General features: G+C 59.8%; 2 protein-coding genes across 12 annotated transcripts in view; one reads left to right on the top strand and one right to left on the bottom strand.

Annotated features, from left to right (window-relative positions):
- The first annotated feature begins 91 nt into the window (after positions 1-91).
- On the top strand, positions 92-12,023 carry NT5DC2 (5'-nucleotidase domain containing 2). 3 transcript variants are annotated; one of them, XM_045386130.3, is made up of 14 exons: positions 92-1,922; positions 7,107-7,291; positions 7,505-7,579; positions 7,748-7,803; positions 7,899-7,992; positions 8,127-8,255; positions 8,365-8,425; positions 8,507-8,609; positions 8,720-8,821; positions 9,063-9,144; positions 11,106-11,192; positions 11,294-11,434; positions 11,516-11,580; positions 11,666-12,023. In XM_045386130.3, the coding sequence occupies exons 1-14, from the start codon at positions 1,802-1,804 to the stop codon at positions 11,925-11,927; spliced, it is 1,563 nt and encodes a 520-aa protein (XP_045242065.2). In that variant the 5' UTR covers positions 92-1,801; the 3' UTR covers positions 11,928-12,023. The 3 variants fall into 3 exon arrangements, with proteins under 3 accessions (XP_045242065.2, XP_005547408.2, XP_073888556.1); XM_005547351.4 differs by lacking the exon at positions 92-1,922 and adding an exon at positions 2,679-2,988; XM_074032455.1 differs by lacking the exon at positions 92-1,922 and adding an exon at positions 2,679-4,326.
- Positions 11,902-14,164, bottom strand: part of STAB1 (stabilin 1) — a 30,128-nt gene continuing 27,865 nt past the window's right edge. For 3 of the 9 annotated variants that reach the window (XM_065540681.1, XM_005547352.4, XM_045386129.2), the window contains 9 exons: positions 13,923-14,067; positions 13,710-13,843; positions 13,458-13,623; positions 13,264-13,373; positions 13,057-13,176; positions 12,642-12,971; positions 12,385-12,531; positions 12,189-12,302; positions 11,902-12,110 (listed from right to left, as the gene is read on the bottom strand). In XM_065540681.1, coding sequence (XP_065396753.1) covers positions 12,054-12,110; positions 12,189-12,302; positions 12,385-12,531; positions 12,642-12,971; positions 13,057-13,176; positions 13,264-13,373; positions 13,458-13,623; positions 13,710-13,843; positions 13,923-14,067 — 1,323 coding nt within the window. In that variant the 3' untranslated portion in view covers positions 11,902-12,053. Of the gene's footprint in view, positions 12,111-12,188; positions 12,303-12,384; positions 12,532-12,641; positions 12,972-13,056; positions 13,177-13,263; positions 13,374-13,457; positions 13,624-13,709; positions 13,844-13,922; positions 14,068-14,164 lie in introns of those variants that run through there. The other 6 variants (XM_005547353.4, XM_074032419.1, XM_015445987.3 and 3 more) reach the window with 4 other exon arrangements.

Raw genomic sequence — 14,164 nt, 5'->3', positions numbered from 1 at the left:
TGCTGGCGCAGGCGCCTCAGCTCTGGAGGTGGGGCTGCCCAAAAGGGAAGGGCAGCCCACGTGGCGTCGGCCCGGCCCCGCCCTCTGCCTCGCCAGTGCGGGTCTGAACTCGGAGCTGGCAGCCGCGCCCCCTACTTTGCCACCGCCATTTTTATTCTTAATACCCAGAGAGAAGTGATAACCCTCTCGGATGGACTATGTACAGCACCACATTCCAAAATGCAATTATGCAATGCCTTGCGTTTATTTCGGAGATGTGATTGGTGCCTAGACTTCTGAAGTAACAGAATTTGATATGGAGTGTTGAAAGCTGAACTTTATCAATGATCACAGCAAAAATCTAAGCGCTGCGTGAGATACCTAAAATTAATAAAAGCTATGTTGTATGGGGCACTTACCGTTCTACAGGAACTTGTAGGTGCTTTATTCACAACAATCGCAGAAGGGCAGGATAGTTAAAGAGCATGCGCTCTGTTATCAAACCACATCCCTGCTCTACAGGTGCTCCCTTAGCCCATCTATGCTTCAATTCCCTAAGCCGTAAAACGGAGGCCTTGTTCTGACGCTGTGAGAATGTAGTGCGGTAATAGGAATGAGGCACTGAACACAACCCTGGAGCATAGTAACTGATTAACATTAGTTAGAATATTCACTATGATGATAATGATTGGCAGAGCTCTTCCCATGTATTCCCAAATATGGTTTTTGTTTGTTTTTTGAGACAGGATCTCACTCTGTCATCCAGGCTGAAGTGCAGTGGCGCAGTCTCGGCTCACTACAAACCCCTCCTCCCCTGCTCAAGATATCCTCCCACCACTACAGGGGCGCACCACCACACCCGGCTAATTTTTTAATTTTTTGTAGAGACGGGGGTCCCACTATATTGCCCAGGCTGGTCTCAAACTCCTGGGCTCAAGAGATCCTCCTGCCTTGGCCTCCCAAAGTGCTGCAATTACAGGCATGAGCCACCGCGCCCAGTCTGAACGTGTATTCTTTACATGTATTCTCTTAATTGACTAAGAAGCTATGCCAGATAGAAGCAGGGCTCTGACTTAAGAGACTTCACTTGTCATTGCGTCCTCTCATGCTGCTGTGCTTGCTGAAGATAACTGAAGGGGGCTGTCACCCCATTACCTAGAACTAAAATAAAAACTGCAGGAACAGCTTTGAGAAGGGAGACAACTATTAGACAATCTAAGGAAAGTAAATGAAAGCTTAGAACCAATGAGACGATTTGGTGATATGGACACAAAATATACAAAAGCAGACTGGAGAGAGCAAGCAGCGCCCCAGAAAGGGTCATAGGGCCCGCAGTGAGTAGCCTGAGCTGCCGCCTGTACAACCGGCTTTGGAGGGCCAGCCCGGAAGCCTCTTTCTTCTCCGGGTTGACTCCACCCAAGCATGCACACACACAGGCTTGATGCTCGCTCCAATTTCTACAGGAGGTTTTGACGGCTGGACGCTGCAGAGCAGCCCCTCATCTGGAGAGGTTCACGTGTGGCCAGGTTCCCAGCACACCCACTAGTTCAGTGGGGCCCTGGGGGCACCGCCACACTCAAGCCCATCCTATGGCCTCAATCCTTACCAGTCTCCAGGCCATGGACTGCCACACTAGGTCTTCAATCAAGGTTCAGTGGAGTTTCGAATGTACACACACCCTGAAAGACAGCGAGGCCACCTCAGAAAACAACGCGTGCCCAGCTGGCACCCCTTCGACAGGGCCCACGGGTGCTGGGTCGGCCTCCTCTGGACCCGGCACACAGCCTGGTGCGGGCTCGGAATACGGATCTGAGCAGAAGAAATGCGAGTGGAGAGCGGTTCTGCGCAGGAAAAAGGAATTTTGTTGGAAAGCCTGGCGACATTGCTAGAAAAGACCACAGCATCTCACGAGGGGCCTGCGTCGGGAAACCGGGGGTTGACGGGTGAGTGTGGCCACTTACCGAGGTCAGAAACAAGCAGGCGCAGTGACCGTGGCCCACAACCCTGCAGCGCACGGCCCAGTCACCTGGTTGAGTTAGAAGGGGTCACCCTAGCGGGAGAAGAGTCTGCCTTAGTGGACGTCGGCTGCCCTGCAGGCCTCTCGGCCTCCCCCAGCGTGGGCCTGGCACCGGGGAGCGCGGGAAAGGCTCTTTATTTGTTAGACCAGTGAGTGGACCGGCCTGGGCTCTGGTCAGTGGTCAGTCAGTCCGAGCCCGGAGACTGGGGACCAAGACCCCCGGAAAGGAGCGCACCAGGACTGGGGGGAGAGGCGGAGAATCTGGGGTCAAAAGCATCCAGAGGCGCAGGGTGGGGCGGGCGGACCCGGGAGCGGAGAGGGCGGTAGAGGACCTGGGGACCGGGGTGGGGGGGGTACACGTCGCGCTCGGGCTGTCTCTGCTCGGCGCCTCGGCCGTCCGGAGCCTCGCAGGGACGGCCGCGCTTAGGCCCTCTGACATCCAGGGCTGGGGCCAGGGAAGGGCGCCGCCATCGCCGGCGTGACGGCCGAAGGGGGGCGCGGAGTCCTCCCGCGCCGCGCGGGAGACTGGGGGAGGGGGCTGGGGAGCCCGGCCCGGCCCCGCCGGGTCCGGGGCCTCCCGCCCCACGGGCCGAGGGGCGCGCCCATTGGCAGGCCGGGCTCCGCGCGACGCACCCATTGGCCGGCCGCCGTGAGGAGCACGAGGCCACCGTGGCGGGCGCGCAGTCGGAGGGCGGCGGGCGGCGGGAGGGCCAGGGCAGCGCGGGCGGCGGGCGGCGGGCGCCGGCGGCGCGCGGTGGGCATGGCGGGTGCGGGGCTGCGGGCGGTCGCTCGGCGCTGGCTGCTGTGCGGAGGCCACGGCGGGCCGCGAACTGCCTCGTCCTCGCCCTCCTGCCCTGGCTGCGGCCCCCCGGGTCCCGGCGCCCACTGTCCCGGCGCCCCGCGCTCCGCGCCCGCCCAGGCACCCGCAGGCGGCGCCGACCTCAGCGCGCACCTATGGGCTCGCTACCAGGACATGAGGAGACTGGTGCACGGTGGGTGAGCTGGGGCGGGACGTGCGCCGGGGTGTCTTCCGCGTGGACTGACTGACGGACCGAGCCCCAGGGCGCCGCTCCTGCGGGGAAGCACCCAGTGGGGCTCGCCGGGGCCGCGGAGCCCAAGGACCAGGCTGCTTTTCGCGAGAAGGCCCGGCCGTTCATCCCGGGGGCCTCTGGGGCGCCCCGACGCCCGGGGGCGGGCGGGAGGTTTGTTCCCCGGCTCGGTCTGGGGAGTTCGGGGCGCCTTGAGTGGCTGCCGGAGTGCTGGGCCCCCGCCGTCTTCCTTCGGGGTCCCGCCCAACGTGAGGCCGCGGCGGAAACGCCCCCAACCCCTTGTTCTCGGCCAGCCCTTAGTTGGGGCGGGAGAGTGCTGTGGACAAAGCCAGCGAGCGGCGCCGGGCGGAACGGGCTCCTGGGGACGGCCGGACCAAAGGGGACACCGGTTGGACTTCCCAGACACCTCGATGTCGCCCTGGAGGTCCGGCCCCCTCTCAGCACGGGAAGCGAAGACTGGGAGAAACCAAGTCACCCCCGCCCCCTGTAGCCCAGACTAGAGCTGCAAAGGGCACTTAACCTCCCTGTCCCTGCTCTCTCCCTCTGAGAAATGGCTTGAGGAGGCTGAGGCCCCTTCTTAGAGGGGGCGGCTAGGGCTCACTAGTGAGGCCCCAGAGCTGAGAGTGCTGGACATCTGACTGCTTGTCTTCCTGCGTCTAGTGGGGCCCTGCTTCTGCAGCAGACAGATGTGGTTTGGGTCGTGACCCTATCACTGAGCAGCTGGGTGGCCCCAGGCAAGCCTCACCCTCTCTCAAGCATGAAACGCAGTCCTGGGGCCTCTCTGTCCCAGGGTTGGGTGATGACTGGAACCAGGCCAAGTGGGGCAGGGGAGCTTCCGGAGGAACCCCCAGGGGTGACGTAGCTTTCATTGTCTGATAAGACAAAGTGGCCCTGTCTGGAAGATTCCAACTGGCTAGACAAGGGTTTTCACTCCGGCTTTGTGGGGTGGCTGAGAATCACTTCTTGACCAGTGAAGGCAGAATGGTAAAGGCCCCTGAGGAATGGTCATTTTGAAGCCTTGGGCATCTGTCCACCCTCAAGGTCCCGGGTTGAGTTTGTGTCTGTGGAGAGGCTGCCCAGTGTTATTTATGAAGTCTTTGCTCTGGGCCTGGAGAAGACCCTGTGAGTATCCTGAGAAGCCTGCCTTGGAGGTTTCAGGGAGGAGCACGGGGATCTACTGGACATTGTCCTCCTGGGCCTGTCTGCATCTTTGGAGCCTCACAGCCCTCTAAGCTCCTCTTGTCATACAACGAGCAAAGTCATTTCCACCAAGATCCCATGGTGAGCACCACAGGAGCCAGCTTCACACCTTTGGGCTAAAGGTCTGCTTTGGGCTAATGCCTATGGGCTAAGAGCAGCACAGCACGTCCCTCAGTCCACCAGCCCCCACCCGCCTGGCCTCAGTGTGGTGATAGTGGGAGGCTAGGCTGAGAGGCAGAGTGATTAATGCAGGTGGGGTGACTTGAATGGTGATCTCAAACCCGGTGCCTGTTACTGGGTGGTTTCGAGCAAGTGACTTCACCTCCCTGAGCCACAGTTTCTTCCTCCGGACGATGGGGGAATAAGTGAGACTGCCTCACAGGGTGAGAGTGAGGATTGAACGAGACAAGCCTCTAAGACATCCACAAGTGTCATGGCTGCTAGGGAGCAGTTTGCCCTGGGAGCTGGAACCATGGGCAGGTGTGGGAGCTGGGGCTGAGGAGAAAGGAGGGCAATTGCTGGACATGCTGGGTGGGACACACCCTCAGCTGCCCCCCAACCCACACCACCTATGGAAGGGAACAGGCCGCTGTCGCCCCAGAGCCAAGAATTTTCTAGTCTAGAAATCAGGCCTGGCCGCCAGGCCCTGTGGCTCTTTCCCCATCCTGCTTTGTTCTTGGGAGGACTGTCTGCCCCTGGGCCCCTGGGAACATCCTTAAGGGCAGAGGTGAAGGCCAGGACTCTGCCAGCAAGAGGCTGCACTGGCAAGCAGACCCTCCGAGGTCTTCTGCACCAAGAGTCACAGTCACAGTTGGTACCTGGGAACTCAGAGCCATGGGAAGGGCAAGGCCCAGGGTCCTAGTGACACCAGAACCCTAGGCCTTGAGGCGTGGCTCAGAAGCAACTCCCTAGAGCATTGCAGTCAACTGTCCAAGTGAGGGCTCCTGTCTACACCCACGGATCTTTGGAGCAGCCACTCTGTACTGGCCCGGGGAAGCAGCCACACCTGATCCCCCACCCACACCCTGAACTTGACTCCAAAGGAAAGGGGTGGGGATGGAGCCCTGTGTTCCCAGAGTGCCTCTGAGGCAGGTGCTCTGGGCACAGAGCACATCAATAAGGTATCTGCCTCTTGAGTGCAGCAGCTGCCAGGCACACTGGGGCTTCCCTGGCCCTCTGGCCTGGCAGCTCCTGCTTTGTGATCGGCACTGGGGTTGTGGCTGAGACAGGGATCCCCTGGAGTCTTACAGCTGGGGTCCCTGCAAGGCAGTGCCCTGTGCATCTAGTCCTGCCTGCTCCCTTCTCCCTGCAGCCCCTGCTTCTGGAGGGACACTAGGAAATTGGGGACAGGATGCTCATAGGCTCAGGAAACATATCACCCATTTAATCCTGTATATGTGCGGGTGCAGAGTGAGATTGCTGCACAGAGTAGCACCTTCCATATGACCCTCTTAGTAATTCTGTAGGTTGGTACATTTTTTTTCTTTTTAAAAATGTTTTCACAGAGATAGGGTATCGCTATATGGATTAGACTGGTCTTGGACTACTGGGTTTCAAGCAATCCTCTCGCCTCAGCCTCCTGAGTAGCTAGGACTATAGGTGTGTGCCACCATGCCCCACTTGGTACAATTTTTCCTACCCTTTTAGAAACTAGGAAACTGAGGCTCAAGAGGTGAGGTGACCTTCCTGAAGTCATAGCCGTGAGAGCTCCCTCTATCATGGTCTTGTCTGGTTGACCTCATTGCATGTGGCCTTCCTGGCACATCTCCTTTCTTTTCCTTTCCCTTCCACTTTCCCCATTGTACACACAGGGAAACCAGGGCAGGTAATGTGGGGCCTCTCAGCCTCGTCTGCCTCCTTGGGACCCCAGAACCCATGCTGCACAGTGCCCTGCTCAGCACCCTGCTGTGGGCCTCAAAGCCAACTGCACCCTCCTGGGAGCAGCCAGGGACTTGGGGTGGCCACGACCACATCCCCAGAAGGAGCAGCCCGGATAATGGCCCAGAACCTGACATCACGTCCTGCCTGTCGTAATTAGCAATGTTCCCTGGCTAGAGCCAGCAAATGTCATTATATGGGCTGGCGGGTAGCTGAAATCTGATTAGAGGGGCCTCACTCTCCCTGGGCTATGGGAGGTGCACAGAGCTGGCAGCCCGATCAGCAGAGGGACGCCCCCTCCCACTAATGTTCCTGAGCCCCAGTCCCAGCTCTAGGAAAGGTAGAAAAGTCAGCATCCATGGCCTCAGCTCCCTAGTCTGGCCATACAGAGCCAGCCACTCTGGGTTGGAGTCCTCAGTGCCCACACGCTATCCTCACACATAATCCCTGGGAGGCTGAGAGATGAGGCCAGGGGGCAGGGCAGGGCCCCTGAGAGAAGCAGAGGAGCCACTGAATTGTAGGCGGCCCAGACAGTGATGTTCCTGCATGGGTTTTGAGCAAGTGGGAGGATTTGCACTGTAGAGCATCCCAAAAGCAACTGTTCTGGGGCTAGGCAGTGAGGAGTTAAGTGACTGCTGCCAGGGTTCTAGCATGGCCCTGTGTCTGATGGGGCTTAGTGATGAAGGCCTGGAGTAGTCACAGACTCAGTACACCTGGTGGGCTGCAGGAGATAGTGTAATGCAGGCAGGTGTAACCATGGGGAGGAGCTCCAGCCAGGGGCTCTGCCTTATCCTAACCACGTGACCCTGGGCAAGTGACTTCTCTCTGGGCCTGTTTGAGCATCTGCAGCACTGGAATAAGAGGAACCATTGTGGGGTGTTTCTGAGGCTCACAGGGCTAGTCCCCCACAGAGTGCTCAGGAGCCATAGCTGCCGCAGGGATCATCGTCCCCATCACTGCCTCCCTGCATCTCCTTCCTCTAGACCTCCTGCCCCCCGAGGTCTGCAGTCTCCTGAACCCAGCAGCCATCTACGCCAACAACGAGATCAGCCTGCGTGACGTTGAGGTCTACGGCTTTGACTACGACTACACGCTGGCCCAGTATGCAGACGCACTGCACCCCGAGATCTTCAGCGCCGCCCGTGACATCCTGGTCGAGCACTACAAGGTGAGACGGGGGTCCTTGCCACCAACACGCCCAGGGCCTGGAGGCCAGCCAGACCCACCTTGGCCTAAGCTCAGGGCTGAGTCGTGGGGCTTCCCTGGCCCTCTTGACTGGCCGCTGCCCTGGGCAGGTGGCTGGATTGACTGCCTGGGGTGGCCACCAGCCAGCAGGTCTGGCAGGGTTATGGGCTTAGGCCTGGCTGCTTTCCCCCGGCAGTACCCAGAGGGGATTCGGAAGTATGACTACAACCCCAGCTTTGCCATCCGTGGCCTCCACTATGACATTCAGAAGGTGAGTGGCTGGACCTGTATAGGGGCTCCCTCCTTGGTGTCCTCTTGGTATGGTCATTACCCCTTAATACCATCCAGCTGGGGTTCTGGCATGGGCTGAAAGAGGCTGGCTTGGGGCCATGGTGAAACTGCCTCCTCACCGTCTGTCCTGCCTCCCTGACGCCCCCAGAGCCTTTTGATGAAGATTGACGCCTTCCACTATGTGCAGCTGGGGACAGCCTACAGGTCAGTTGGCTCTGCCCCGACCCCACCCCTGCCACCCTACACTGCTGTTCTGGCTCAGGACTACCTTGGACTGATGGTATCTTGGGCCTGCTCAGGGGCCTCCAGCCTGTGCCAGATGAGGAAGTGATCGCGCTGTATGGGGGCACCCAGCACATCCCACTATACCAGATGAGTGGCTTCTATGGCAAGGTACTCCATATCCCAGCAGCCAGCTTGCCCCATGGACATGTGCCCAAGTCCCAAGGCAGATTTGGAGCCCTCATCTCCAGCACTGAAGGGGGTGGGGCCTCAAAGGGTGTCTGAGACAATGGCCCCCTCCGCAGGGTCCCTCCATTAAGCAGTTCATGGACATTTTCTCACTGCCGGAGATGGCTCTGCTGTCCTGCGTGGTGGACTACTTCCTGGGCCACAGCCTGGAGTTTGACCAAGCGCACCTCTACAAGGATGTGACGGTGAGGATGCTGGGCTTGCCCTCAGATGGCAGGGAAAGCTAAGTTCAGCCACAGCAGGACAGGCCTGCCTGGGCCCTGCTGCACCCTCATTGTCCTCCACCGCCCCCAGGACGCCATCCGAGACGTGCATGTGAAGGGCCTCATGTACCAGTGGATCGAGCAGGACATGGGTAAGGGTGGATAGAAGCCCTGCCGTGGCCAGCCTGAGCAGGTGGCAGAGCTGGCCCTCACAGACCCATCTGCCCCATTAGAGAAGTACATCCTGAGAGGGGACGAGACGTTTGCCGTCCTGAGCCGCCTGGTGGCCCATGGGAAACAGCTGTTCCTCATCACCAACAGTCCTTTCAGCTTCGTGTGAGTCCAGCCCCTGTGGACGGAGGGACAGCAGGGCCAGGGCTCTGGGTGGGGAGGGCAGGCACAGAGCTGCCCTCAGACTACTTGCCACCGGAACCTCCTCCGCACAGAGACAAGGGGATGCGGCACATGGTGGGTCCCGATTGGCGCCAGCTCTTCGATGTGGTCATTGTCCAGGCAGACAAGCCCAGCTTCTTCACTGACCGGCGCAAGTATGGGCATGGTGGGGGTCACAGGGTCAGGGAAGGGGAATAGAGGCCTCCCCCCAGTGAGGGGATTGAAGCAGGAGGCCAACCTGGCGTTTGCCCACTGCCCAGTGTGCTTGGGGTGGGGACACCCCCTTGCTGGCATGGGTCCACTTGAGCAGGTGGGCCTTTATGAAGGAGGGATGGGGGTTGCCCGGCCCATGGCCCAGCCACAGACTGGAAGTCAAGCCCTTTACCTGCACCCCAGGCCTTTCAGAAAACTCGATGAGAAGGGCTCACTTCAGTGGGACCGGATCACCCGCTTGGAAAAGGGCAAGATCTATCGGCAGGTAAGGGCCATCTGGGGAAAGCAGCACATGGTGGGGGTATGGGGCCTAGCTAGGGCTCCAGGCTGTGCAGAGGCAGCCTCTGAGGAAGCAGCACAGCTCCTTGGCCCTGAGCAGCCTCACACAGGCAATGGCTGGCAGGGAGCAGGTCTGGGTGGCCTCGAGAGCTTGACCTCTGGGTCAAGCTGCCTGGCTTTGAATTCCAAACTCCACTACTCAGCAGAGGGAGCCTGGCCTGGTTGCCTGACCTCTGTGCCTTGCTTCCCTTGTCTGCAAAAGAGTTGTAATACTCTCTACTGAAGCTGTGATATAAAGCCCTCAGAATGGCCAGTGGGCCAGGTGCGGTGGCTCATGCCTGTAATCCCAGCAGTTTGGGAGGCCGAGGCTACAGGATAGCTTGTTGAGCTCAGGAGTTTGAGAGCAGCCTGGCCAACATGGCAAAACCCCGTCTCTACTAAAAATAGAAAAAATTAGGGCATGCACCTTTGGTCTCCAGAGGCTGAATGGGCGGATCACTTGAACCCAGGAGTTCGAGGCTGCAGTGAGCTGTAATCACACCACTGCACTCTAGCCTGGGCAACAATGCGAGACCCTGTCTTCAAAAAACAAGAATGGTCAGAGATCATGAAATGCCTGATAAATGATGTCATTTCTTGGGGCTGAGCACTCTGCTGCAGCCAGAACAAGTCTGGTTGGGGACAGCTCATTGGGTGCTCTAGAGAAACTCCTCCTTCCTGCCTGGCTAGGAAAATGAGAGGGACTGGTGTTGAGGTGGGACTGGGTATCTATGAGCAGGCAGTGATTAAGGTTTCGCCCTGGCTGGAATGCAGAAATCCTGGCTGAGCTGGGCTTCTTCAGGCTAGGGGTTCTAAAGGCCTTGGGGCTGGGGCAGGGGGAAGCCAGCAGCTGGCCAGGGGAGCAGTGTGGGGGTGGCCAATGCCCAGGCCTGGCCTGCAGGAAACACTCCCACCCTCTCAGCCCTGCCCACTGCTCTGCCTGCCACCCTTCTGCACCCAAACTCTCCACAGCCCTTGGGCCCAGGTGTGTCCCATCAGCTCTGAGGGGGCTGCTCTCCCCTGTCTTGGCATCCAGCCTCAGCTGAAGAGGGTCATGCACCTTTATGGGAAACACATGACTTTCTTCCCTGGCAGCTTTCAGGCAGTTCTTTATGCCCAATATTCTGAAGCTGCCTTACACTGTGTGTTACTAGGAGTCTTTCAGTCTCCTGCCCCTTGAGACTCTCTCCCTTGGTCTATGGCCTGACTGGGCTTCTGCCCCTCCACTGGAACTTAGTTCAGCAATTGGCTTCTCCCACACCACCTGTTTCCCCCAGCGCTTCCACTTCTGAGGCTTTGGATGCACAGACTGCTCCAAGAACTGTGCTTGCTGGGTGTCAGTTCCTCTCGCTTTTGAGGTGTGGACTCCTGCCCTGGTGGCTGCTGCCTCAGCACTACTCCAGTGATTCCTGCTCTGGCCCTCTCAGTTTCTGCCGCCCTGTGAGCTTCCCCAGTTACATGTGGGCCTGGCTAAGTATCTCCATCTTTCTCCAGCTCCAAGATGCTGGTGGCCCTGGTGAGGTCTGCCATTGGTCTGCCAGGTCCCTCTGCACTGAGGCAGGGGAGGCCAGCGAGGACTTCAGGGCTGCAGAGCCTTCCCTGCAGTTTCTTCCTTACAAACAGGGATTCAATCCCTAGTCTGGGGTATGTGTGAGACCACAGGGAGCAGGGCCTCAAGGCATGGGCACCATGCCAGGCCTATAGGACACCTTCCTGCAGCAGGCAGAATCCCCTTCCCAAGTAGGAGGGGAAAGTGACAAGGACCAGGGCCCAGGGAGAGAGCAGCAAGGCCACGGGAAAGGGCAGCTGGCATCCGGCTGGATTTGGGCTGCCTCTGGGGATTTGGGAGGGAGGACTGGTGGAGGACAAGGCACACTTGGCTCAGCAGCATTCCCCTCCTCTCCCTAGGGAAACCTGTTTGACTTCCTGCGCTTGACGGAATGGCGTGGCCCCCGCGTGCTCTACTTTGGGGACCACCTCTATAGTGACCTGGCGGTGAGGGAGGCAGAGCTGGGCTGCAGGCGGGGAGGGCCAGGAAACCCCACCCCCACCCCCGCAACTGGTGCTGAGCCCAGTTCTGCCGCCCCACCCACCAGGATCTCATGCTGCGGCACGGTTGGCGCACGGGTGCCATCATCCCTGAGCTGGAGCGTGAGATCCGCATCATCAACACAGAGCAGTACATGCACTCGCTGACGTGGCAGCAAGCACTCACGGGGCTGCTGGAGCGCATGCAGGTGTGGGCCGAGGTGGCTGTGGGAGGGCCAGGGCAGTAGCCGCCTGGGTGCATGCACCCAATGCACACCTTGTGTCCCCAGACCTATCAGGACGCGGAGTCGAGGCAGGTGCTAGCTGCCTGGATGAAAGAACGGCAGGAGCTGAGGTGAGCAGGTGGGGCCAGGGCAGGAGTCCCGGCCAAGCCACCACCCCAGGCCTACCCCTCAAGTGCATCGTGTCTCCCTTGCCAGGTGCATCACCAAGGCCCTGTTCAACGCGCAGTTCGGCAGCATCTTCCGCACCTTCCACAACCCCACCTACTTCTCGAGGCGCCTCGTGCGCTTCTCTGACCTCTACATGGCCTCCCTCAGCTGCCTGCTCAACTACCGCGTGGACTTCACCTTCTACCCGCGCCGCACGCCGCTGCAGCACGAGGCGCCTCTCTGGATGGACCAGCTCTGCACTGGCTGCATGAAGACCCCCTTCCTTGGTGACATGGCCCACATCCGCTGAGGGTGCCTTTATTGTCCGGGACAGGCCCCCAGCCCCTCCCGCCCTGTCCACCCTGGGCGTCCACCCAGACAAGCAATAAAAGTGGTCTTCTCCCTACGCGTGCCTCTGCTTTCAGCCCCAGTCTCATCACTTGACTGTGAGGATCCTCTGGGTGTCAGGGAAGTCCTCCTCCAGGAGTGAGTCCTAGGAGAGCAGGGTTGTTGGTGGCGGGCGTGACCGGGGCCTGGGCCCATCCCACATCCGCCACACTTCCATGCTCACATGGAAAGGTTCACAAAAGGTGTCACTGCCAAAGACAGGGTTGGGGACAGAGACCAGGGTGGGGTTGGTCCCTTCTTGCCACGGTGAGAAGTCGTCAGCAGCATCCTCTTCCGCCTGGGAGCAGCAGAGGGGTGAGTGGCAAGGCACCTTGAGCGAGATCCAAGGATCCGCCATGGCAGCCCCAACCCAGCCCTACCTGGAAGGCAGAGAAGCCAAAGCCCGTGGGCTTGCCTTGGGCACGGAGGTAGAGAGCTCCAGCCACCAAGCCAAGCAGTGCTCCAGCAGCAAGCACAGCCCCCACACCTGCCGCCACAGGTGGGGCTTTGGGCGCCAGCACTGCCTGCTACAAACAGGGAGAGTACTGACCTGGCAGGATCTGTCCCACCACCTTCCCCAGGCTCACAGGTTGTGGGGATGCCAGGAAGGGCTCTGCCTCCCCAATCCCCAACTTACAGGCTGTGGGGGTGCCAGGAGGGGGCTGGCCAGAGCATGGATGATGCCATTGAAGGCCACGATGTCCCACACGATGACATGGCTAACCACAACTGTCCCCGGGGCCTGCAGGGAGACCAGAGTCAAGCCCATGGTGAGCAAGGGCCAGGGCCACCAGGGTGGGACAGCTGCCAGACTCACCACGGGGGCCCAGGAACTGTTGTCAGGGCCTGCATCACTGATGATGAGGCTCAGGCCTGAGTGGGCTGGAAGCAACTTCCCCTGGCTGGCGTTGGCACTTAGGAGGGTGGCGTTGGAGGCGTGCAGCTCCAAGTCTGGGCCACTCAGCGTCTGTGGGCAGAGCAAGGCCTGTTGGCCTGGGCCAGATGGAGATGGCCAATTCGGGCTCTGCTCTGCCCACACCCCTGCTGGTTACCATGTTGTCCACAAAGCCTTCATTGACAGGGACAAAGAGTGTCTTATACGTGAGTTCATCATCCAGGAAGTCCAGGAAGTCAAGACCCCGCTGGGTGGCATTGGCATAGCCCAGTAGCATCTGGCATGGTGGAAAGACAGAACTGTGAGCAGGCTCCCTCCACGGGGATCCCAGCACCCTCCACCCCCAAGGCTGGGCCCCACACACCCCATAGAAGGTGGAGAAGTTGGCAGTGGCAGCCAGCACATCCAACAGCTTCCCATTGCATGTGCTGATCCCATCACCCACGAAGCCATCTCGGCATCGGCAGGCCACATCTGCAGGAAAGGCAGGTCAGTGGCACAGTGGATTGGTGGGAAGGGGCAGAGCCGGGGAAGTAGGGTTTGGTGGGGTGGACGCACCTTGCACGCGGAAGCAGTAGGCATCCCAGCGCTCCGAGAGGTTCTTGCGGGCACCCAGGCTGACTATGCCCACCCGACCATTGCCACAGTCTGCCACAGGGAAAACCACAGGGTGGGCAGCAGAGCCGTTGGCCAGCCAGCCCATGAGGCACAGGTGGAAGCCCAGCTGTAGGAACAGGAGGGGATGCTGAGACCCAAGACCCAGTCAAGGCCTCCCCCAACACTTGGCCCCAACTTCTGGGCCCCACACACCTGCTGGGCAGCAGAGAGCTGAGGGAATGAAGCAAGGACGGCTCCCTGGGCTTTGCATGCCGCCTCAGCCTCTGAAAAGTTCAGACCATAAGGGCCGCTGGTGGCCTGGAGGTGGAAGACACCAGCCCGTTTCTCTGCAGAATAGAGGGGTGCATGGTCAGCTGGCCAGCTCTGAGGAATGAAATGGGTACTGGGAGTGGGCAGGGGACACACCCTGGAAATGCAGATCAGTGCACACGGCATCTGAGTGGCAGGGTGGTGGCCGGCCCAGGCAGCGGTCCACAGGCGGTTCCAACTCCTCCAGACACTGCAGTCCATCGCCTACGTAGCCTGCGTGGCACTCACAGCGCCGTGTGTTCTGGGGTTGGGGAGAGCAGTGGGCGCCCTTCCGCCCTCAGAGGTCGGAAGGTCTGCCAGGCCTCCCCACCCTGGCTGCTCGGCTCCCCAACCTGCTC

The sequence above is a fragment of the Macaca fascicularis genome, chromosome 2 (assembly GCF_037993035.2).
Source record: "Macaca fascicularis isolate 582-1 chromosome 2, T2T-MFA8v1.1".
Classification (NCBI taxonomy): domain Eukaryota; kingdom Metazoa; phylum Chordata; class Mammalia; order Primates; family Cercopithecidae; genus Macaca; species Macaca fascicularis.
This window is presented reverse-complemented; position numbering and strand designations above follow the sequence as displayed.